This window comes from Epinephelus lanceolatus, chromosome 22, assembly GCF_041903045.1.
Source record: "Epinephelus lanceolatus isolate andai-2023 chromosome 22, ASM4190304v1, whole genome shotgun sequence".
NCBI lineage: Eukaryota > Metazoa > Chordata > Actinopteri > Perciformes > Serranidae > Epinephelus > Epinephelus lanceolatus.
In genome coordinates this window covers 20,990,408-21,012,728 of record NC_135755.1, presented here as the reverse complement: position 1 = coordinate 21,012,728, position 22,321 = coordinate 20,990,408, and the positions used below count along the sequence as shown (strand labels likewise).

Sequence of the window (22,321 nt, the reverse complement as noted above, 5' to 3'; positions counted from 1 at the left end):
GGTTTGTAAAAATTCTGGAAATAGTGAGAGATAGCGTCACACTTACCCAGACCCTAAAGTGACACCTTCATAATGTTTGTTTGTACAACCAACAATTCACACTTCAACATAAAAAACTTAGTTGAGACTTGAAGGTTATGACTTAAGACTTGCTTGCGACTTGCACGTGTGTGACTTACTGCCACTTCTGTTGCATTGGGTCCTTCACACGATCAGGCCAGTGGCAGTGTCAAATACAAGGGCCCTCTTCTTCCCCTCTCCCCTTCCTGTAGCTGATACTCGATAATCTCAGGGCTCGTATGTTACCTTTAGGTCAGGGACGAGGAAACTCTGTGTCGGAAATTTACTGTACTTTAAAATAAAGTGCATTTTTTTTACAAACTTACCACATTTCAGAGTCACCTGTGGTCCGTTCAGAATGGACTTGCGACCCACTTTTGGACCACGAGCCACCAGTTAGGAACAGCTGTTCTAAGTTATGCTTCTGAGAGCGACCTGTTTTAAAGTCCTACCTCTCAGAAATAAAAGAAGCCACCACACTTCACAGTATGAACATTATCTGATTTTCGCAAAGTTCAAAAAGAGCAGTAAATGTGCATTCAGTACCATTTTATTAGAGACCAAACTGTAAAAGCATTAAAAATGAAAGTGAAGAAATTAATCCAAACAAGTATCTTTATTACAATGAATATTTAAAAAGATAGTAATATTCTTCAGTGGACTGTAGGAGAAGAGAAATTCAAAATGAATTTAAAAAGGAAGGGTGCTTGCTGCGAGGACACACTGTGCTGAACCCTGCTGAGGACAAGCCACACATGCACAAGACACAGTACCACTATAAGGAGTAGATTGACTGACAGATCAGGACTGTGTCCCTGTGGCCATGTTAACCACTGGACAGGATTCAAAACACTTACACTCATGCAGAATCTTTCCCTGCCTCATATCAGATTAGTTCAACATTCTGCTGCAACATCGTGCAGCTTCTCCTCTCCTTCTCTGTCCTGGTCCTGTTCTGTTACACCTCACCATTGTATCTATTAACAGTGTGCCACTGGGATCAAGTTCATAGTGGACTTCCTGGCACCATCAGTACTTTCACTCAAAGGTCGAACAGCCACCTAACCCCAAAGTGGCACCAATTACTCCTACACATCCAAAGAAACAGATGAGAACCAACATTCAGTGCGTACTCTTTGGATATGACTCTTGCCAGGTCAGGACAACACGCCAGCAGCAAAGCACAAGTGACCCAACACGGCTGCGGGCACCTCAGAGAGGTCCTGCTCAGAGTTTCTCTGCAGCTCTGTCCCCAGTGGTGTAGAAGTTTATCTAATCAGCACAAGGACATTTGAAGGGTGACGGGAGGCGACATCATCCAACCTGTAGGAGCAGATTACGAAATCATTAAACAGCGTGAAATGAACAGATTTAAACTCTAGTTTAAACCCAATCTGCAGTATAAAGGAAGGACCGTTCAAAACCATGCAGGGGGAAGTCATCCTGGACAGTCCTCAAGTAAGGGGACGCTGCTTTAAAGTTGACCTGTGACCTCCCTGGAGAGAGAAAGAAGCACAGTCACCCGTCAAATATAGCTTTATGGGAACTCCCAGGTGTTACATATGATTATGGTGCATTTTTCAGTTATGTAATGCCTTGGAATATATCATAGACCAAGGTGTGCTAATGAGTATCAATGTGCATGGGATGCTTTTTCAATTTTAATTAAAAAAAAAAAAAGAAAGAAAAAAAGATTAAACTTCTTCACTGGACTACAGTAAAATGTACTGGCAGTAGCCCAGTGGACATTAATAGTTTGGCCTGTAGAGTTTATGCAATATATGCTTTTGCAACTTAAAAGTACAAAAATGTTGTTGCTGGGACAGTCCTTAATATATCAAAGTTCTTTTTCAACACTTCTTTGATCCCCTAGGAAACACCATAGCTCAATAAGCAATGTTGTAAACGAGGCAGTCGTTTTGGTTATTAAAAAACTGCCTAAATGTTGCGCAAACTGGGTATATTTACCGTAAACTGGGGGTTATATAAGGCAACTTTTTCATCCGTTTTTAATTTCCATACGTCATTATGTTATCATGTTGCCTTCGGATGCTCATCTGAAGCTTGTATTTTTCAACATTAATAATATACTATTGTTATTCGACAAAAGCAATACACTTAAGTAAATATAAGTCTTATTAACATATAGTTTAATCTCAATTCAACCGTGTACACGTAAACAATTCTTATAACTCTACAAATGTGCAGCCATGACCTGTTTAACAACTCCTTTGTTTTGCACGGTGGCTCCTGAGTTGTAATATTGTCGAGATACATGAATGCAACAGTGGCATTACGCAGTGTTGCGTTTACGCACGTCAGGAGAACAAAACGCTCTGTGATTGGACTGCTGTGCGGACTTAAAAACCCGCCCCTCCCCTTTCCTTTTTTGTGGGATTCCCCGACGACAACGTGCTCGTTTTTACCTCAAAATATTTTGACTTTTCACTCGATTCTTCTCGCCTCCTCAGCTACATCGAAGTGACTCATCTCCCCTGGACAGCAGTTGCGGGACACAAAGGTAGCTGTGTAGTCATACATGTGTCATTATTTACAACAGGCTCCCGAAGGCCACTTACTGGACCGTTAAAGAAAGTTTTACGGCAGTTTAAGCTAACGTTACTCGGATTCCAAAACGTTATGCTAACGTACCTAGCTAGTTAAGCTAATGCTAAGCTTGCTAGATAACAAAACAATTGGGGTGTGCTTTAATTGCGAGACAAATCCTGTTTTACCGTCGATAGTTTTTTCTCTACGTCAGCACATTTTGACTTTTAGTTAAGTTGTATTCGTCGAGTTATTTTGAAAGTGCCGACGCGACGACCGAAGATGCTAACTTCATTCAGTTCCTGCAGGCCTCCGGCTCGACAGAAAATGGACGGTAGCTAACGTTAGCATGTTGAATGGTTTCTCCGGCGGTTTGTTTTGATAAGAGAGCTAGTTGCGAAGTCAGGTAAATGGTTTTCGATTTCAAACGTATAGATAGCTGTAATGTGGATATTTCCAGGAATATATGTGTTTAATTGAATCGTAAGTATTCAGGTTAACGCCAACGTTAGTCAGCATTTCTCAGAGCAGATGGCCTACTTAAATTGAACTTAGGGAACTCGCATTTCCTGTATGGAAGCAACCAGGATTTATCACTTAAGCATTCATTCGTGTGTAAAAGTTTCACCCATGCATTTTACACTTTAGCAACGCTAAACGTAACCGTGTCCTATTCATTTGATTTTTATAAAATAATGACTATTTAAAAAGGATTCAAGCGTCTGATCGACCGACAGAATAATTGTAGGAAAACTATTTTGATAATCGACGTATTTTTTTAGGCATTTATTAAACTAAAGGCAACATTTCCTGGTTTTATCTTCTTAAATGGGGGAATTGCTGCCTCTCTCTTTCTTTATGCTATTTAAATTTATTTGGATGTTGGTCACACACACACATCAAACATCAATTTGGTCTCTTGAATAATGTGGTGGATTTGTTTTTTGTTTTTTGTTTTTTTACTATTTTCAGACATGCTTTTGACTAAAAAATAAATCAGTTGATCAAAAAAGTAGGCAGACTGTTAATAAAGATAAATGTTAGCACACACCACTTGATTAACATGGGACCAGTCTAATGGAGAATTTAATTAGAGACTGAGTTGTTTAACATTCACTTCCTGTTTATCCCCACAGCACTGTCTTTGCATCTGCAAAGGAGAGTGAAAAAAAAGATGGAAGAGCAAGAGTTCGACAGTCTGCCTCTGAGCCAGAGCCTGCCCCTGAGCCAGGTCTCCTTCAGAGAGCTTTGGGAGACTGTGTAAGTTAAGTTTTAATAGTAGATAACATTTTGAAACTGTCAGTTTACTCCAGAAAAAAAACAAGTTAACCAATTTGTGCATGTTTGTTTTTTGCAGAGTGACTCCCTCTATCTCCACCATTCCAACGGCAAATGGCGCATGGAGGACAGATGGACCTATGGATATGCTGGTAAGCATACCTGCCCATGCCCCATTTTAAACACATTGAATTGAATCACTGTAGGAGAAAGCTTTCTGACGGTAACTTCAGTCGGAGCTTATTTATTTATGGAGGCAGACTGACGCTCTCATTTCCCTCCTTCACAGCTCATGAATGACCAAGTGCTTGCTGAAGGGTTTGATGAAAATCTGTTTGAGCTGCCCCCAGAGATGTCTGCTAAAGATGGTGTTACTCCCCCGTCCTCCACCGTCCCGGTTACAACAGACTATCCAGGGGAATATGGCTTCCAACTTCGATTTCAGAAGTCCGGCACGGCCAAGTCTGTCACTTCCACTGTAAGTAATCCAAGGCCTAACATCTAAAAATTTAGAAATTCCACATATTTGTTGATTTCTCGTGATGTTAAACTGACTGCTAAATGTGTTACAGCTCATTTCAACGGATATTTAAGCTACATATGAGACAACTAATTTGTTTTATCTGTTCTGAACAATGTGAGACAAAATATACAAACTTCAGCAAAAAACATTTGTACTTAATGAACATAGTGAATCATTTTAACAGAATTAAACAGAATTTAAATGTTAGACAGTAGATGTTAAAGTTCGTAAGGACTTGCAGCACACTATCCTGCAACCAAACATGGTAGGGAGCAGAAGTTTGAGTCCGCCAGAGACAAAGGGGATCTCTGCTTCTGCTCAGTTTCGCCATTTACTCCTCAACTGAGTTTCTTGTCTTTAGTTTATTTCCTATGAAGAATCTCTGCCCCGTTTCACTAAAATAAATCCAAATTAACTGTACAGCGTAATAAAATTGAGGTTTGGGAATTAAAAAGTTTTACAACAGTAAACTCACTCACTGGCCTTAAGTGTTTATCACCCACAAAATTATTTAAAGTGTGAAAAACATTGAAAAAGTTTTAAAATCTTACCTTGGCACCGCGCTAAAAATCCATTCTTTCGTATCTCTCGTGGTGGTATTCATGTGGAATCTTATTCATTGTGACAATTCGCTAAATTGTAAAGTCTGGAGCCAGGCACTGCGTTTGAAAAGCCAATGGCATTAATGTTTCCACGGTGACTCACCCAGCAGTGCGCTGCAGTTGGCCAGTTTTATTGAGATTAGGCTGGTCTTCCTGAAACTCCCGCCCCCCTGCAACTTGTGCTCTCTCTGAGAGAGGTGCTGTCTGGTTGTAGAGAACTGCTCTGACATGACGGGACATGTCCCTGCGCCGTCTTCCTGTAGCACAGAATGGGTTAAAAAAAAGGACGAAAGAAAGGTAAAAAAAAAATGGTCTTTTAGTTTGACTTACCTGAGTATTTGTTGGTCTTTCAGAGAAGAAAAATTAGTTATATGAAACTTTTAGTGTTTATAAAAGTGCACTTAGTTTTTCTGAGACAGGTCTTAGACTGGTGGTTGGCGCTTGAGTCCAGGGATGGATTGGGAATGAAAAACGGCCCCGGACTGTTTGACTTAGACCAGCACACCACCACCACCCACATAAACCACAGCACACTTTATGTAAACAAGATTGCTGAACTATATTTATAACAATAATTAAAGTAAAATAGATGTAGAATGAGGGACATGTGTTGCTCTTTGGAGGAGGCAGACACAAGGAGAAGAAGGTTTTGTTCTTTCATTAAATCCTTGTACAAGAGAAATGATCTGTACTGTTGGATTGTCTCTATTTTGTTAATGCAAAGTACTAACTTATCAATAATCAAAACCATTCATGCGTAACAAGGAGTTGAACATTTCCAAACTTTGCAGCAGCATGTCAGTCTTTATTGTAATGTCCCACCCCATCCCGGCTGTGATTGGTCCACGGGTGCACAGATAATAACGTGTTGGGCTTTCTCCCTGTTCTTTCTCTCAGTACTCCGAGCAGCTCAACAAGCTGTATTGCCAGCTAGCCAAGACCAGCCCCATTGAAGTCCTGGTGAGGAAGGACGTTCCTGTGGGTGCTATTGTGAGGGCCACAGCAGTTTACAAGAAGTCTGAACATGTTGCAGACGTGGTCCGAAGATGTCCACATCACCAGAATGAGGACGGTAAGGGAAACGTTTTAGTGAAAATTTCTTTTTTTGCTTTTGCTCAAAGAATCTGATGGGCTTAATATATCTGAGCTGATTTTAATGTTTTCTAATCTGTTTCCTGTTCAGCTGCCGAGCACCGCAGCCATCTGATCAGAGTGGAGGGCAGCCAGAGGGCTCAGTATTTTGAGGATCCGCACACAAAGAGGCAGAGTGTGACTGTCCCCTACGAGCCCCCGCAGGTACGACTGCCCCACTCGATCTGTCCCGAGGGGGAACACGTCTGCTGTGTCTACTCTACAGCAGTTATTTTTATCCCATCATATTTCCTAATGTGTGACCTTCAAGCATTTTCTACGTGAGTATATGAGCAAACAACACTGATTTTAGCTTGAAAATTCAATGTCTATGAAGTACAGAAATTCTGCAACTATTCAGGAATGTTTCCCAAATCAAAAAATTGGCTGTTTTGGACACCCTGAAGTGTCGATAAGGAGTTCAGAAGAAAAGGTTGCCTTTTCCCCTGATTATAAACACTTAAAGTAGCAGTGAATAAAAAATGTTCTATTTTTCCTGTTTCAGCTGGGCTCAGAGATAACCACCATCCTGCTGAGCTTCATGTGCAACAGTTCCTGCATGGGGGGGATGAATAGAAGGCCGATCCTCACAATCCTGACCCTGGAGACCCCAGAGTAAGTCTTGTTTCTCTTTTAACAGATGTGAGGGTGGTGGTGGTAGTTTGGCGTATAGAGAAGTGGGATTGCCACAGTGTAACTGGACATGTTGGTTGGCATTTTTACCTGTGTTATGCGTGTGTTGTGGATGTCCCAGATTCATTTGTTGTACATTTTGACCCATACTACTGCTCATCTTCTTCCTAGTGGACTTGTCTTGGGCCGAAGGTGCTTTGAGGTGCGTGTCTGTGCGTGTCCAGGCAGGGATCGCAAAACTGAAGAGGAAAACAGCACCAAGACGCAGAACGGCACCAAACACACCAAAAAACGAAGTACGTTTTTGCTGCATTATTTTATATTTCAGTTTCCGCCCCTTCTTGCTGTCCCCTTGCTAACCTCACCTTTGTTTCTGTAGAGAGTGCCCCGGCTGCGGCTCCAGCTCCTGACACCACTTCTGTGAAGAAGTCCAAGCCGACCTCCAGTGCAGAGGAGGACGATAAGGACGTGTTTGTTCTGCATGTATGTAAAGATTCATGCTGTCATGAAGCTGCACATCTTTACACATTTTTTTCATGCTATTTGGTTAATACCCCTTTGATCTGCCCTGCAGGTTCGTGGTCGCGAACGTTTCGAAATGTTGAAGAAAATCAATGATGGTCTGGAGTTGCTTGACAAAGAAAGGTAAGAAGTGCAAACTGAAAAATAAAACCACCTGAACTACTTTCAGAGGACAAATTTTGTAACTTGTGTTTCCTGGAGACCGGTGGTTCTCAGCCTTTTTTGTGTGAAGGACCACTAAACAAAATCAGGTCACAGATCCCCATGTGATGAGATTTGGCTTCAGGGACTGCCATCTAAAAATATTTTTGTTGTGAGATATGAAGAAGACCAGAGTTCTCTAGTTGTTGAACTGCTTTTGAGGACATAACCACGGAGGAAGTGAAATCTATGAGCAGAGTAGTCTCTCTTGTGACTCACAGTCGCTTTACTTTTATAGTGAATTAAGAAGTGAAAATTAACTACTTTATACTTGATGTTTGCAATATAGCCAATTTATACATTCCATGTGGAACAAGCCACAATACATCAAGTATATTCAATATATCGCCCACCCCTAGCGGCAGCTGGTTTGACTATGAGATGTGAGTGACAGCTTGACTGCTGTCTTTTACTTGGTCAGCTCCAGTGCTTCTCAGATGGTCCATAGGCAGCATCCTTAGCTTTATTTTACCTTGAGCTCTACTGCTGTGTAATAATAGAGACCACCTGCCACTAGAAGTCACTGTGTGTGATTTTTAAGTTAAACCCACCTGCCACAGGTCAACCAAGGTTATTACATCATTAAAAATATTTCAAATAAAACCAAATCTGTCACATCTGCTGTAATCTCTGACACTGACTAGATTCATCCTGCTCTCTCTCCACAGCAAAACAAAGACCAAGGTGTCTGTGAAACATGAGCTTGCTGTGCCTTCCAGCGGAAAGCGACTCCCGCACAGAGGGGAGAGGAGCGACAGCGACTAAGAAGAGAACAAACGTCCCGTCTTTCTCCCTCCAAGCCATCGGGTTAATGTCAGGCTTTCACTCGTCATTGGAACCCCCAAATCATCTCCTGCCTCAGTACGCCACGACACTTGATTCAGTAACTGTACTGCCTGACCATTTACTGTACTCTACGTACTGTACGGTGTCTTGTTGTTTTTCCCCGTACTCAAATGAATAAAGGTCGGATAGAGAGCAGTTCACACTGTAAACAGGTCTGCCTCTTCCTCAGTGACCTCGTTGCATTTAAAGGTCCTGCAAAATGGCTTTGAGATCTCTAACACCCGCACGCATGAAACAGGATATCGGGGTGGGACTTACAATTTGGAGGAACTGTATTTAATCAGTGTTAATCTTGGCAGGGATTTTCATTTGAGTTTTAATGATTCCTTTTTAAAAATGTCTGTCATTTATGATGCATTATTGTTAGTCTGAATTAGCTGATGAAAACTGAAGAGTGTTCGTCATCAACATTTGTTTTTGTATGTTTTGTCAGAACAGTAATTATGATTTTATTGGAGCTAAAAAGAACTCAAGTAGTAGCTTGGTCAGATTTTACACAGTTAAGACACATATGTCATTGCAAAGGATTATAATAATAAAACGAGACACTGCCATGAGTTTGAAGTCACACTTCTAAGACTTGAATGGATGTTTACCTCCATTAATGTGGCTGTATTACTGTACCACATCCCATGCAATTTCAGTCACTTACACCCTGTCTGGCTCTCCTCCTGGGTGTTGTGTCAGGTGGTCCGATCGGCACAAATGTTTCAGTCCGGCTCTGATTAGATGTCCTTGGGCATAAAAATGCAAGTTAGACACACAGGAACAAACGAAAGGCCAGATTAAAGAGCGCACAGGCTTTTTTTTTTACTCCGTTTACTTTATTTTCCATCACAAAGAGCTGTAAATACAATTTAGCCCTTTTTATTTTTAAGGATCTGTCTGTCGTCGCCGCCGCCTCTTTAGTGGTGGTGATTCTGCTTGCAGGGAACACATGCTGTCATGATTTTTGTGAAGATTAACAGTAGATTTGGGATGATGATGAGGGGCTGGCTGGATCACCCCACAAGCTAATCACCTTTTAGTATTAGTAACTTTTATATTCAGCAGAGGGAAAATGAGAGGAGGGAAAAGAGTTATTTTCACATACAAATACAGGGAAATTGGACAAAAATTTAGACTTTTAAAACAGTACAAACATGGGCACAATAAAACCAGAATAACACCTTTAACATAGTGATGAGGTGCAAACCACTCAGTTCAGATTTTAAAAAACTACTGCCTGTCTAATTTGATGAATGTGATATGAGTTCATGACGTCATATTTGGCCTCTCACCCACAGATCATGCTGTTTTATCACTGAGTCAGCACTTCAGTTTGATGTGACCAATCACTGTCAGCCACGTTAACCACTTTCTGTTTTTACACTGCCAAGAAAGTATACTTAAAGGCATTCTTTATTTTTATTTCTGTATCTGTGTAGATTATTTTGGGATCTTAGTTTTGTATAAGAGCTTTATCTTTCAATATTTTTCATTGTCGTTATTTTTTCATGGCTTTTTTTGTACTAATTTGCATTTTGTAACTTGATGCTTAATGCCAAAATAAACATGTAACGTCAAACTGTTGTTGGTGTGTTTTGTTATACAGCATAACATCTTATTGCACTCATAAGCATGACATCATCTGCGTTTTTCCCCCGTTAGTACTTTGCATGAGTGAAAAACGTGGATGCAAATCAGGAGCATCCGAAGGTGTTGAATAGTCTTTTGTTGCTAGTTAAATGACCTATTGATCTTCCATGTTGCTGAACAGGTGTGTTTTGTGTTGTGTGAGTGTCTCTCATACTGGGAGGTCATTTCCTTCTGTTCAGTGAAGCAGGATGCATCTGTAGCCTGGGTGAGTAGGGAGACAGCATCAGTCTGACTTTATTTAATCTCAATGTATTTTATCTGGTGTCTGCTTTAATTTCATTTCACAGTAGCTGAAATTTCCTGAAGCTGACCTGAATCTAGGATCCACAGGAATCCAAGATGGGGGAGTTGTCTCTCAAGTGTAAAGTCTCCATCCTAATTTCTTGGGGTGAGTATTATTTTCTGTGTTCAGTAATTTTAGAGTCAGAAAAAAAAAAAATTGAGCTACAGCTAATTGATATTATCAGCTAATCTAAATCTTGATAGAATGTTAAAGGAAAGCAAACTCTGACATAGTTGACATCTTATAGAATTGACAAAAGTAACATTTATTAATTTCATAGCAGTCCTAGTTGCTAAGTTAATTTAATTCCAATCAAAATACTAATTTTTACAACCATTAATATTTTTTTTTGTTTTAATTTAGAAGGGCTACAGAGTTGACCTGTTGGGTTGGGACACAACTGATAGCAATATTATTAAATTAATTTGTCAAAAAATAGAAAGTTTGTCCACCACTTCAGCAGCATTCCCACCATTTAGGAAGCCAGGGAGTGAGACAGGAGTCCTGAGGATGAAGATAACTCTTTGTGATTAAACGATGTGTGATGGAGTTGACAGAAGTCTGTGACACATCTTTAAAGGGCCAACATTTTCACAAAAATATATATTTTAAAACAGGATAATTGTAGCAGAACTTTTTTTTTTTTTGAAATTTTCTTTTTATTCGGAAAAGCAAAATATTTACAGTTTAATTTACAACATTGCAATCATGATAATCAAGATCCCTAAAATGTCTTTTCCCTTGGTTTATCCGCCCCATTCGCCTTGGTAATTGGGTGGGGTGATTACAGAAAGTCCAAGTGTCTTTTCCATGCTGCTCTTCCAAGTTATTTTAAAGTCATTCAAGTATTGTATCCAGTGAACAGAACCAGGGGAGCTCACTTCCTGAGGCATCTCAGTTTCACACAGTGAAAACAAATTAAAAAAAAAATCTTAAATAGAATACTTATTCAAGTGGTACACACAAAAGTATTTTAAATGAAGAGTGGATAGTCACAAATTACAAATAGCCTCAAGTGAAATCATATCTTACAGGTTTTGTGTACTCAGTCCATTTGGACCAAATCCGATAAAACTTTTCTGTTTGTACTCTTAGGGAAAATGATAGTTTTTCCATAATGTAAATTTCTTGTACTATATCTATCCATTCCTCGATGGTGGGTGGTTCTACTTTAAGCCATTTTCTTGTGATAGTTTTTTTACTAGCTGCCAGTAGTACATAAAGCAATTTTTTATCATTCTTGTTCCAATTGTGAAAGCCGATATCTCCCAAATACATTGATTCATAGTTGAAGATAATATTCATCCCCATTACATTTGTTATATGTTTATGGATTTCTTCCCAAAATTCTCTGATAACCTGGCAGTCCCAGAAAATATGAAAGTGATTGGCTCCACTAGTGCCACATGGTCTCCAACAAAAATCACCATTACCCTGATGTAGTTTCTGAATGGGTGTGATAAAAAATCTCACTATGTTCTTCCAACAAAACTCACGCCATATGTTTGACCCTGTTGACCTCCATTGTAGCCGACACACTCTTTCCCAACTCTCCACCGAGATCACTGCCTTTCCTTATTTTTCCCACTTCTCCTTTATATATATTTATATATATATTGTACTGTCTTGTTTTGATTTTTGGATGCCATTATACATTCTGGATATAACTGTGTTGTAGCAGAACATTTTTACACCGATGTTATCAGTACGTACAGTTCGTTTTAGATTTTGAAGGCTTTTAACACATTTTTTAATAGTTTAAATTTGTGATTTATTTGTCTGGGACGTGTGTTTTCTGGCACGGGGCAAGTTTAGAAGTTAATAGATGAAAGCAGATCAACCTATTTTATGAATCATACTTATTTCCTAAATATAAACACTTAAAAATTAATGTTTAACCCCGGAAACAAACTTAGTGTGTTCATAAGTTATAATTTTAAGTGTTTTTTGGCAGGACATAAGTTGTCCCAATTCTCAAAAAAGGGTGAAATATGACCACCAGTTCTGAGAAAGATAACACTTACAAAATGTAACTCAAGTACATATTTTAAAGGTGCTGTATGTAAGAATGTGGCCAAATGTACTAGGGACACTGCTAATGCTGCTTGCCGTGCTGCTGTAGCTGTAACTGATGCTGAGACTCTACTGACTGCGTGACTGGTAGACGGCGGTGGGTGATGCAACAGGCCAAAACACAAATTCAAAACATAAACATGATTTGCAGACTGCAAAAAAAATTTTTTAGATGCAAATATTCTGGCTGTACTATAGTTTTGTCGGTGAGATCAGTATGTTATATGAACATTATTCCTTAGTCTCTGTGACATATTAGGAGGATTTTACAACTATTTGCTTTAGATTTCTTACATATAGCTCCTTTAAGTATTTGTGCTTTTATTAGAATTTTCAGGGTGATTACGGGCCTTTAAAATGTCATTTATGCATGTTTATTAATAAAAGGCCTTAAAAAGTATCAAAATGTCTTAAATTCAGAGTAAATTGGTTGTAAATATTTTTTAGTCACATCACAGTGAGGATTTCTGGTGTTGATGCTTCAGGAAACATCTTTTTAACAGGAGGGAAACATGATTCAATGGGGGAACAGACTTTGACACAACACCTGTATGCGCTCAGTGCACCCATTTTCGCCCCCTCTACATACTTGGATCACACAATGAGTCTTCCTCATGAAACTAAGGCTGCGCTCGCCAGCCTGCTCATAAGCTTATTTTTTCTGTGCCTATAGCCGTAAGCACAGAAAGTATCCTCTGTGTCATTTTACCTTACTGGTCATTTGTTCACTTGGAAAGAGTATAATTAACTTTGGGTGTGTATTTCCATCACAAGTTTCGTGTTTAATTTAAAGTGGTATTAAAAAGTCTTTAAAGTCTTAATTTGTTCATACCTGCAGACACCCTGTATTTTCTTCACTGCCACTTCATACGTAGTATTGTACTTTTTACTGCAATACAATTATCTGACAGCTTTAGTCACCAGTTACAGCTGAAATGATTAGTCGATTAATCAACTGACAGAAAATTAAGAATATAATACTGTAATTTTACTTCATACTTGCACTTACCTGTTGGCAAAATGCAGATTGACTTCACTCGCTCTAATAACCATATTCCTACATAACCCTTTTCTCTGCACGAGACCACACGTATACGATTTACCTGCAGTTCTTACCTGCGATGCTTAAATAGGTAAAACATAATTTGTCCAAAAATCTGTCCTGAAATTGGTTACACGGTGTCTTAAACAGGTCTTGAAAAGCATTAAATTCAAAATAAAGCATTATATTTAACCTGTAGACACTGTTGAGTCAGTAGGTTGGACAAAATAATCAATTTAAAGAGAAAATCATTATGCTTTGCTTTTGTCCCGTCTGTCAGATCATATCAGTTCCTCCCGACTTTAAAAAACCTGTGTCAACACAAACAGCTCATCTCCTTTCTGTGTGCTCCTTCAGCTTTGGTGTTGACGTGCAGCGCTGCAAAACAAGACTACTTCTTTCACTCGGGAAATCTCACCTGGGAGCAGGCCAGGAACCACTGCCAGGTACACCAACCTCGTCCGTATGTGCAGAAATAGGCTAAAAGATGTGAGGCACAACTGTGAAAGTTGTTGTTTTTAATTAGCAGGGCACGTGTGTATGAGGCTGCATTAAATTATACAGTTATTATTATTTGTCCATAAAAATTATTTTAACGGTTAATCATTTATCAAAATAGTTGTTGATGATTTTTCTGTCGATACACGGATTGATAAGTGGACAAATTGTTGCAGCTCTTGTTCGGCTATTTCCAATTTTGTTAAAGAACGGACTGTGTTTACATGCACAAAATATTCAGTTTATATTCAGAAAAAATAGACAATATTTCTTCTAAGCTGTTAACATGGCTAATGAAAATGAATATTCTGCTCATATTGCTGTTCAAATGCAGCTGTGAATACTCAGATTAACGTGCACTAACATGTTTATCACATTAAAATATGGGTAGGTGGAATGACTGTCCCTTGTGCAAGGATTTTTGGCTAAGTTTTCCCACCAGTGGCGAACACAGTCTCCCGCTTTCTTTCTTTCAACCACCGTCTTGAAAAGATCAGCGCTGCCGTATGTGCGCAAATCCAAAACCCTTTTCATATCCAAGTCAAGTTAGGTGTGTTTCTCCTTCTGACCAGAAATGTGGGCTTTTCTTTTTGGGCATGCATCTCTACCGCACAGCCTTGGAAACTTGGCGAGTTGATTTGTGTCCAATGTATCCATGACAACGCACAGAGCTGACCGAAAACAGGCACGAGGCCGCATGTCGCAAACATGCAATAGAAACCCCCAAATGCACTGTATACATGTCCAAAGACTACTATTGAAACCCAAATAATAGCAGTCTGTCCCACATGTCTTATTCTGCAAATGCTGCATTTGGAAAATTCCTAATCGGGACTGTTCAACAGAATATGTTGTTTACATGACCCGCATCAAATTCAGATCACATCTTCTTAGTATGAAAAGCTCGGCCTGTACAACATCTACTGTAAAAGATTGACTGTGGCCTTTCACGTCCTGTCAGGTCTGTTACCAAGATCTGGCGACACTGACTCCTGAAAACATCCAAACCATTGCCAAGGAACAAAACATCACCTCTGACTGCTGGATCGGCCTCCGCAAGAACTTAGACTACAACTCCACCAGCAACTCCAGTATGCCCTGGTCCCGCTGGGCCAACGGGGATCCCCTCCTCTTCCAGAACTGGTACCCCGGTTGGCCCGTGTTCAGATCCTCCTTACCAAAAAGATACTGCTGCACCTGCCAAGGAACATCCCAGGATGCGACAAGCTCGACTGGACTCGCAGAAGAAACAACTGGAAACACAACAAACATGAGCAACTTCACAGATCAAACTGTGACAGACTCTACTGGATTTGGGGAATCCACCCAAACAGTGACAGACTCTACTGGATTTGGGGAATCCACCCAAACTGTGACAGACTCTACTGGATTTGGGCAATCCACCCAAACTGTGACAGACTCTACTGGATTTGGGGAATCCACCACCCAAAACATCACGCCCATCACAGCTGCGCCCACGATGACCACACAGCCGCCAGCAGAGGCAGGATGTGTGCCGATTCTGGATGTCTCTGAGAGCGATACAAACTTCATCGAAGACTCTTGTGTGGCCATGCTCAGCTTCGGGGCTTGGGTTGAAAAGAACTGCTGGGAGCTTCTGCCTTATCTATGTTATGAAGGTAGGACTCATTTGGAGACCCTTTGTTGTCGCACCTTTATTTTAGTACTCACGCTGTCGAAAATAAATACTACAGATGATTTGTGTTGTGTGACTGTAAGGTGGCACCTGCATTGAAACAGAAACTTTCTAATCAAATATTATTTTAATTTGGGAAAATTAATAGAAATAAAGTTTTGTGTTTGATGCCGTAACCCGTACTTTTGCGCCGTGACAACAACTCACTTAACGTTAACAAATAATATAACATCTCGAAAAAGATAAATCGCTGCTGAATTCGTTTTCTAGATCAAAGTACTGCCAAACTGCGCTGGTTTTGCAAGAGGACCTCTCTTATTTCCCACTGTGCTGTTTTAAAGCTCCAGTCTACTCGAGCATTACTGCGGGGAGGGGGACTGCTGTCTGACCACTAGTAGGTGTCTGTAGCACCTGCTAGTGGTGGGCAGTTGCATGACAGATAAGCAGCCTTTTACATGAATAAACAGTAATTGGTTTAACCGACTAATATTTCTGGTGCTGACTAGTGATGGGGCGGACGTTTAATCATTCAAACGTCCAATTGCGCGCATCTCTAATGACAAGGTCATGCAGAATTCAAAGTGACTGGCTTACTTCATGTAATTGTTGCAATCTCAACATTGCAACATCCTGGAGGGACTTGTGTAAAGTCTAATATGCAGCCATACAGCCCATTTTTGCACCATCACCCCTTTTCTGTGTGTGTTACCTTTCTGGACATCTGAGCCTCTTTGCACACTGACAGTCTTCATCTTATTTCCAACCGCAGATCGTTTCTTTGGTGAAGTCACCATGACCGACAGGACTTCCGACAGCGCCGTTCTCACATGGGAACCCGGGCCTGGTGACATCAGCCATTACCGCGTAGAGGTCAGAGTGAACAAAACCCTCAAAACAGAAATCCAGACTAAAAATTTGACCTATAAACCCGTCAACTTGACAGGAGGCACTGGCTACTCAGTCCAGGTGTTCCCTGTGAAGTGTGGGAGAGACCTCAACCCGCAGGAGCTCCTCTTCTACACCAGTGAGTTTGTCTCCGTCTGTGAAATGTGACTGCATTTAAATAATACTTTATGTAGATTCATTTACAATTATAATTATTATATTATTATAATAATATTTGTTTTTTCAGAAGAGTTTTCATAATCCAACTTCCATTAAGACTATTATCATCCTCACCTTACATTTTCAAATATGACTCAATAAATTAATACACAGATTAAAAAAATAATGAGCCCTAGTTAGAACGCAAACACTTGTTACCCTGTTTATATCTTTTTGTTTTTCAGCACCAGACAAAGTCTCAAACCTCACGGCCACCGATGTGACAGAAACCTTTGTCCACCTGAGCTGGAACAGACCAGCTGGAAACGTGGATTTCTATCTTATTAAAGTCCAGGGTACTGACTGGGAAAAAAGTAAAACAGAGAGCCAAAGAGTCGACAAGTTGACACCTGGAACTCGTTACATATTCACCGTCATCTCAGGAGTCCTGGACGGATCCACATGGAGCGAAGAAACCAGCATCAATATATACACCAGTAAGTTTATATCACAAAGTGAGCTGTGTGTTACAACTTCTGAACTTTCCTCTACAGACTCTTTCATTTGTATTTGTTTGAATAACAGGAAGCACACTGTATGAATGAGACCAGTGAAAGCAAAAAGCTTGTTTGGGGTTAGGAAAAAAGTTTACAGCTGGTTATTTGGCTCACACAGTATAAAATTCAAATCAGCAAAGGCAAATTAGAGCTGCATCTCACCTGAACAGTGACGCCAGTGAGAACGTTATCAGGCTGGCTGTCAGTACACAAAGTGATGTTGTGTGTGTGCTTGTGTGTTGTCTCTTTCAGAGCCTGGGAAAGTGTCCAATCTGACAGTGTCAAATAATACCATGAACTCACTGCAACTAAAATGGGACCCACCTGAGGGAGAAGTCACGGGTTACAGAGTGGTGGCTTTGAATGACAGTAATCAGTATGTATTTGTAGACAAATAGTCCAGAATTTATTTGCTTTATTCACTTTTATATTCAGCTATATTCAGCCACTGGCTTCAGAGATGGCAGCACTTCTACCTTGCATTAAAATCGTTTCTACATATGATTTGACCTGATTACATGCAGTTACCAAATGGCACGGCCACAGACAATGCTGAATGTCGCTGCATTCAGAACCGTTGGAAATTCGATCACCTAAAAAACAAATTTAATGCAAGGTGTAAAGCGGGTCTGTCATCCCTGGTGCCCAGAGGATAAATCCTAATGACTAAATTTGTTCTCTTAATTTTGATAATCTAGTAACTTTAACTTCAGAATGAAATGTGCTATATGAGGAAAGCTGCCTTTCTTTGCTTTGGCCTGAAATAATCTAAATTACTTTATCTTATGGTTCAACTGAAGGTGAGCATTGTCAGCAGTCCCTCACTGCATTTATACGTACAGTTGGTAAAGTTAAACCAGGAAATTATATAAATAGTGTTGTATTACATAAATGTTTCTTAGACTGTCAGACTTCTGAATTGTCTGAATTATAGCGATGTTGCTGCAAAGGAATAGAAGTGATTTCCCAAACTACAAAAACCCCAAGCTGTAATAAACTGGTGGTATCTTGTCACTCTGGAGATGCACAGTCTTCTCTGCCAGCGCCAGAATGATCCAAATAACTGTCTCCTCCAAACAGCGTATTCTATAATGAAACTGAGGAAACACCGGAAAAGAAGGTAATAGGGCTGCCGATGGGCACCAAGATAACCCTCAGGGTATCAGCACTGACCGATGGCATGAATCTGGAGGGAGACACCACGACTGTCGTCAACTACACTGGTAACTCCAGTTGACTGCTATGTGTCGGTTGTTAGAGAAAACCATCATTTACAAAAACAGAACAAAACTCTGTCCCGCTGTGTTCAATGTCACTAATCTGACTTTGTGACTCCTCCTTAGCTCCTGGACCAATTTCAAACCTGGTTTTGACCTCAACATATAACTCCCTCACTGCCAAGTGGGATCCATCTGAAGGTAACCCTTCATCTTACACTGTCAAGCTCCAGCTGGATGGCACACTTGTAACTACAGCGAACAGTGTAACAGAATTGATGAAGCACTTTGACGGACTGATGAATGCAGCCAATTACACCGTGATCGTCTACGCCATTAGTGGACATATCAAAAGCTCACCAGTGGCAGACTCCAAATTCACCAGTGAGTCACTTTTGCTGCATTACCACTGCATGATGTACCTGTATTTAACTTAACTCGCTTGGTTCTGTTCTTTTTTGGGTTTCCTTTGAGAAAAGTTGGACAGTGCCAGGTATTTTATCCTTTTGTATGTTGATTTGGCGCCACCGGTGGTGACTGCTGGTAACAGCAAGTGTGATTTAATTAAGGGAACAGTGAGGCAGATAACACTGAGGTAACACTGAGAACAGTAACTCTGGATTGCGTACTGCCTCGTTTACTGTGATGCTTCTTGCATGTGAAAGCAATTGGACTCTGCGGTCGGTGGCTGACTCTGCCACAGACAATGAATACAGCTATACAGAGAGTTAATTACAGAATGCCATCAAATGGCTGTTGCTGAAAAAATGTCAGCCACAAATAGGGTTTGATTTCATGAAAATCTCAGGGATTATAATTTTAAAATCTGCCGATATGTTCTTACTTTATTAGTTGATCAAATATATTAAACACTTGTAATGAAAATACTTCAACTGCAAAATAATATGATAAATCACTGTCTCTTTGTTTTTTCAGAGCCTTCACCACCTACTGATCTTATAGTCACTGACACCTCGAAAAACCAGATCACCTTCCAGTGGAAGGCCCCTGTCAACATATCAAAAGCCACGTACTCTGTCAAAATAAACTCCAGCTTCTGGAACTACAGCAAGGTCGAGACTTTGTACAACAAGACTTCCCACACTTCTGAAGGCTTAATATCAGGGACCAAGTACGACTTTGAAGTAAGAACAATTACAACACCTGAAGAGAGTAGTGAGCCAGTGACTGTGTCAAACTGTACAGGTGAGAGACCTAAAAGACCATACTGGTTGTTTGCATGTTTCTAGAGTTTTTCTGTTTTTTTCTTTTCACATGCGCCGTCAGTTTTTGTGTGCAGAAAATAAAGTGGCAAAGACTTGAAACGGTCTCGAGGAAAATCAATTTTTGGTGTATTTAAGGAAACTCAAGTATCTCAAGACAGGTCAGGGTCAGGTACAGAATTTGTGACACTAATCTTGGGTGTACTCTAACACATGCAAATTTTACAGCATCAGTGAGACTTTGTTTCTTTGTCCCACCTCCTCTTTACACATCTCACAGTTTCTGTTTGTTCCCCAGAGCCGGACAAAAGGGAAATCGGTCTGTCTATGTTGTGCTCTTCGGCTGAGATTCTCCTCTGTGACAACAACACCACAAGGACAAGCGTGTTTGAGCAGGTATGTCAATCACCACATGCAGGAAAACAAAAACAGGGTTTGGTAGGTAAACTCAATAAGCAGCTCTCTCCTCTAACTAAAACAAACTACAAGCAAGGTAATTATTTGGAGTTTGTCTGATAAGCAGCTTGTGTTTGCGTGTTTTGTTGCAGTTGAAAGCACATTTCAACAACCTGCTGGGGGACAACATTTTCTGGGAACTCGAGGAGAACTGAAAACTGAAGTTAATCTGTTGTGGTGAAGGTATATTAGACAGAGATATTTTCTGTACTCAGTTTATTGTTTTTGCTCAGCTCTGCTCCTGAGGAAATCACATATTAATCCACAGTGTGTCACATTTAGTCAAAAGAAACAAGACATTATAAGTTTGTCTTGTGTGATAGGTACGATTGTAAAAATGTGTGTTTGCTCTATTTAGAATTTGTTAGAAATACGATACAATAACACAAATCTATTTTATGCTTTTGTTGCTTTCCTCTTATTTGTATTTTGTTATATTTCTTTTTCTGGATGTTGTTTTGTGTGTGTGGCCCTTTTTCACCATGAAATAAAAAAGATAAACATTAAATCAACATCTGTGGTAAAAAAAAAAAAATTCTCACGAGGTCAAAATTATAAATTAGTGACTCAAAGTAAGAACAAATTATGAGCAACAGACAAAATCATGAAAATGTTCACTTACTAGGTTAAATCATGAGAATTTTAATTTTCACGTTTAACTCCTTATCCATTGTTTTTCATGGCAGAAACGGACTTCTTAATATGTGTCTGATGTTGTTACCCCCTAAATAAATAAAAACTTTTTTGTTGTCTAGCGTTTTTGGGAGATGATTTCTTACGTGAATATTGATCTTATTTATCATGGTCCAGTGCACAATAAAGTTTTCAAGCTGACCACATCACAGCGACCTTTGTTAAAGTCTGATTTGAAGAGATGGTACGATACTATGCAACGCAGTCTACAGAAATACTTGGATGCAACCTCTTAAGAACACATTACGTGGTGGTGGGAACAAAATGTTTTAACATTACGTGCTGGCAACATGAAAACAGAGCCTACGCAAAGTCTATTACGAACGGTCTTAGTTTGGTTAACTTAAGGGAAAGAGAAACACTTAGTTAGATTTAGAGAACAAAAATACTCAGTTAAGTTTCGGACACAATTGTAGTTTCAGATAAAACATCTATGCAGGGGATGTACAGCAAGAGACAAACGTGTGCTTTGCACAGTTATGTAAAGTCCTGCAACCAAGTTGACTTTTGGTTTCATACGGGATACAAACAGCAGTCTTCCAGTTGACAGTCCAGGTTTGTTTGACCCTTGGTCTGCCTCTCTAGCTCTTTATACTTAATTTGTGTGTCCACCCTGACAAAAGATCCACACTACCTTTGCATTGGAATTGTCTTTATGTTGCCAGAATGTAAGTTTAACACATTTCGTGCCCACCACCACGTCATGTGTTCACACATGTCTCTGATGTACATTACACTGATAATATTTGAGTACTGTTTACTCCAGTTTTACTGCTTTTTTAAAACAAGACAACATTTACAATGACCATAAAGCCAATAAATTAACTAAGATAAATAATAGTGGTGTGCACGCCTCCTTTTTCTTCTGTTTGACTTTTATTTAAAGGAACAGTGTGTGGGATTTAGTGGCATCTAGCAGTGAAGATTGCAGATTGCAACCAGCTGAAACTTGTCCTGTAAGCGTTAGAATTCCCTCAGTGTTCACTCCTCAGGAGGTTTTTACCAGGAGCCGAATTATCCGCAGAGGTCTCCTCCTCTATTAAACAAAAGGATTAAGTGATTAAAACCAGTAAAAACACTGAACAAAGCAGTGTCACGTTACAAATCAGTGTTTCTCTGACACTGTTCAGCTCGATGGATACGGGCCGCAAGCCCAGCACCTCCTAATGTGTGCTCACCTTTTTCCTCTGATAACTTAAGATGCACATGTTCAGCAGGTTTTCACCAGAAACCGAGTTATCCACAGAGGTCTCTTCCTCTCCAAAACAAACAGACAAACTGATATGAAAGCACGAATGCTCCTATGTAAAGCCAGTGTTTTGTTTGTCCAGTCTGGGCTACTGTAGAAACATGGCAATGCAACATGGTGATCTCTGTAGACGAGGACCAGCTCCCTATGTAGATAGAAACAGCTCATTCTAAGGTAACAAAAACGCTACGAATCTTATTTTCAGGTGATCATACATTAAAGAAAATATGTTTAGTATCATCCATAGCTGCCAATACATCCCCCTAAATCCTGAACACACTGAAGCTTTAATTTCCAGATGAAAGTCTACATGTTGCATTTCCTCGGGGTGTACAGCTGTTACATGTG

General features: G+C 40.0%; 2 protein-coding genes across 3 annotated transcripts; both read left to right on the top strand.

The window, feature by feature from the left end:
• Window positions 1–2,447: 2,447 nt before the first annotated feature.
• tp53 (tumor protein p53) lies at window positions 2,448–9,910 on the top strand. Its single transcript, XM_033610087.2, has 11 exons — window positions 2,448–2,581; window positions 3,744–3,867; window positions 3,965–4,037; window positions 4,175–4,363; window positions 5,908–6,082; window positions 6,194–6,306; window positions 6,647–6,756; window positions 6,946–7,070; window positions 7,154–7,257; window positions 7,349–7,419; window positions 8,166–9,910. Exons 2-11 carry the CDS (start codon window positions 3,782–3,784, stop codon window positions 8,260–8,262), a joined length of 1,143 nt encoding a protein of 380 aa, XP_033465978.1. The 5' UTR covers window positions 2,448–2,581; window positions 3,744–3,781; the 3' UTR covers window positions 8,263–9,910.
• Window positions 9,911–10,083: 173 nt separating this feature from the next.
• LOC117246346 (receptor-type tyrosine-protein phosphatase eta) lies at window positions 10,084–21,562 on the top strand. 2 transcript variants are annotated; one of them, XM_033610200.2, is made up of 12 exons: window positions 10,084–10,186; window positions 10,269–10,369; window positions 13,737–13,825; window positions 14,839–15,517; window positions 16,304–16,558; window positions 16,824–17,075; window positions 17,388–17,511; window positions 18,216–18,358; window positions 18,479–18,736; window positions 19,289–19,558; window positions 19,874–19,971; window positions 20,124–21,562. In XM_033610200.2, the coding sequence occupies exons 2-12, from the start codon at window positions 10,321–10,323 to the stop codon at window positions 20,184–20,186; spliced, it is 2,280 nt and encodes a 759-aa protein (XP_033466091.2). In that variant the 5' UTR covers window positions 10,084–10,186; window positions 10,269–10,320; the 3' UTR covers window positions 20,187–21,562. The 2 variants fall into 2 exon arrangements, with proteins under 2 accessions (XP_033466091.2, XP_078020764.1); XM_078164638.1 differs by having other exon boundaries at window positions 10,115–10,186; window positions 10,272–10,369.
• Window positions 21,563–22,321: the final 759 nt, after the last annotated feature.

Excerpts from the sequence above, each read along its gene's own strand:
- tp53 (XM_033610087.2), top strand. The coding sequence starts at position 3,782 with ATGGAAGAGCAAGAGTTCGACAGTCTGCCTCTGAGCCAGAGCCTGCCC. Across the intron at positions 6,757-6,945 it reads CTGACCCTGGAGACCCCAGA|TGGACTTGTCTTGGGCCGAA; the intron begins GTAAGTCTTGTT and ends TCTTCTTCCTAG. Across the intron at positions 7,071-7,153 it reads CAAACACACCAAAAAACGAA|AGAGTGCCCCGGCTGCGGCT; the intron begins GTACGTTTTTGC and ends TTGTTTCTGTAG.
- LOC117246346 (XM_033610200.2), top strand. The coding sequence starts at position 10,321 with ATGGGGGAGTTGTCTCTCAAGTGTAAAGTCTCCATCCTAATTTCTTGG. Across the intron at positions 10,370-13,736 it reads CTCCATCCTAATTTCTTGGG|CTTTGGTGTTGACGTGCAGC; the intron begins GTGAGTATTATT and ends GTGCTCCTTCAG. Across the intron at positions 19,972-20,123 it reads GGACAAGCGTGTTTGAGCAG|TTGAAAGCACATTTCAACAA; the intron begins GTATGTCAATCA and ends GTTTTGTTGCAG.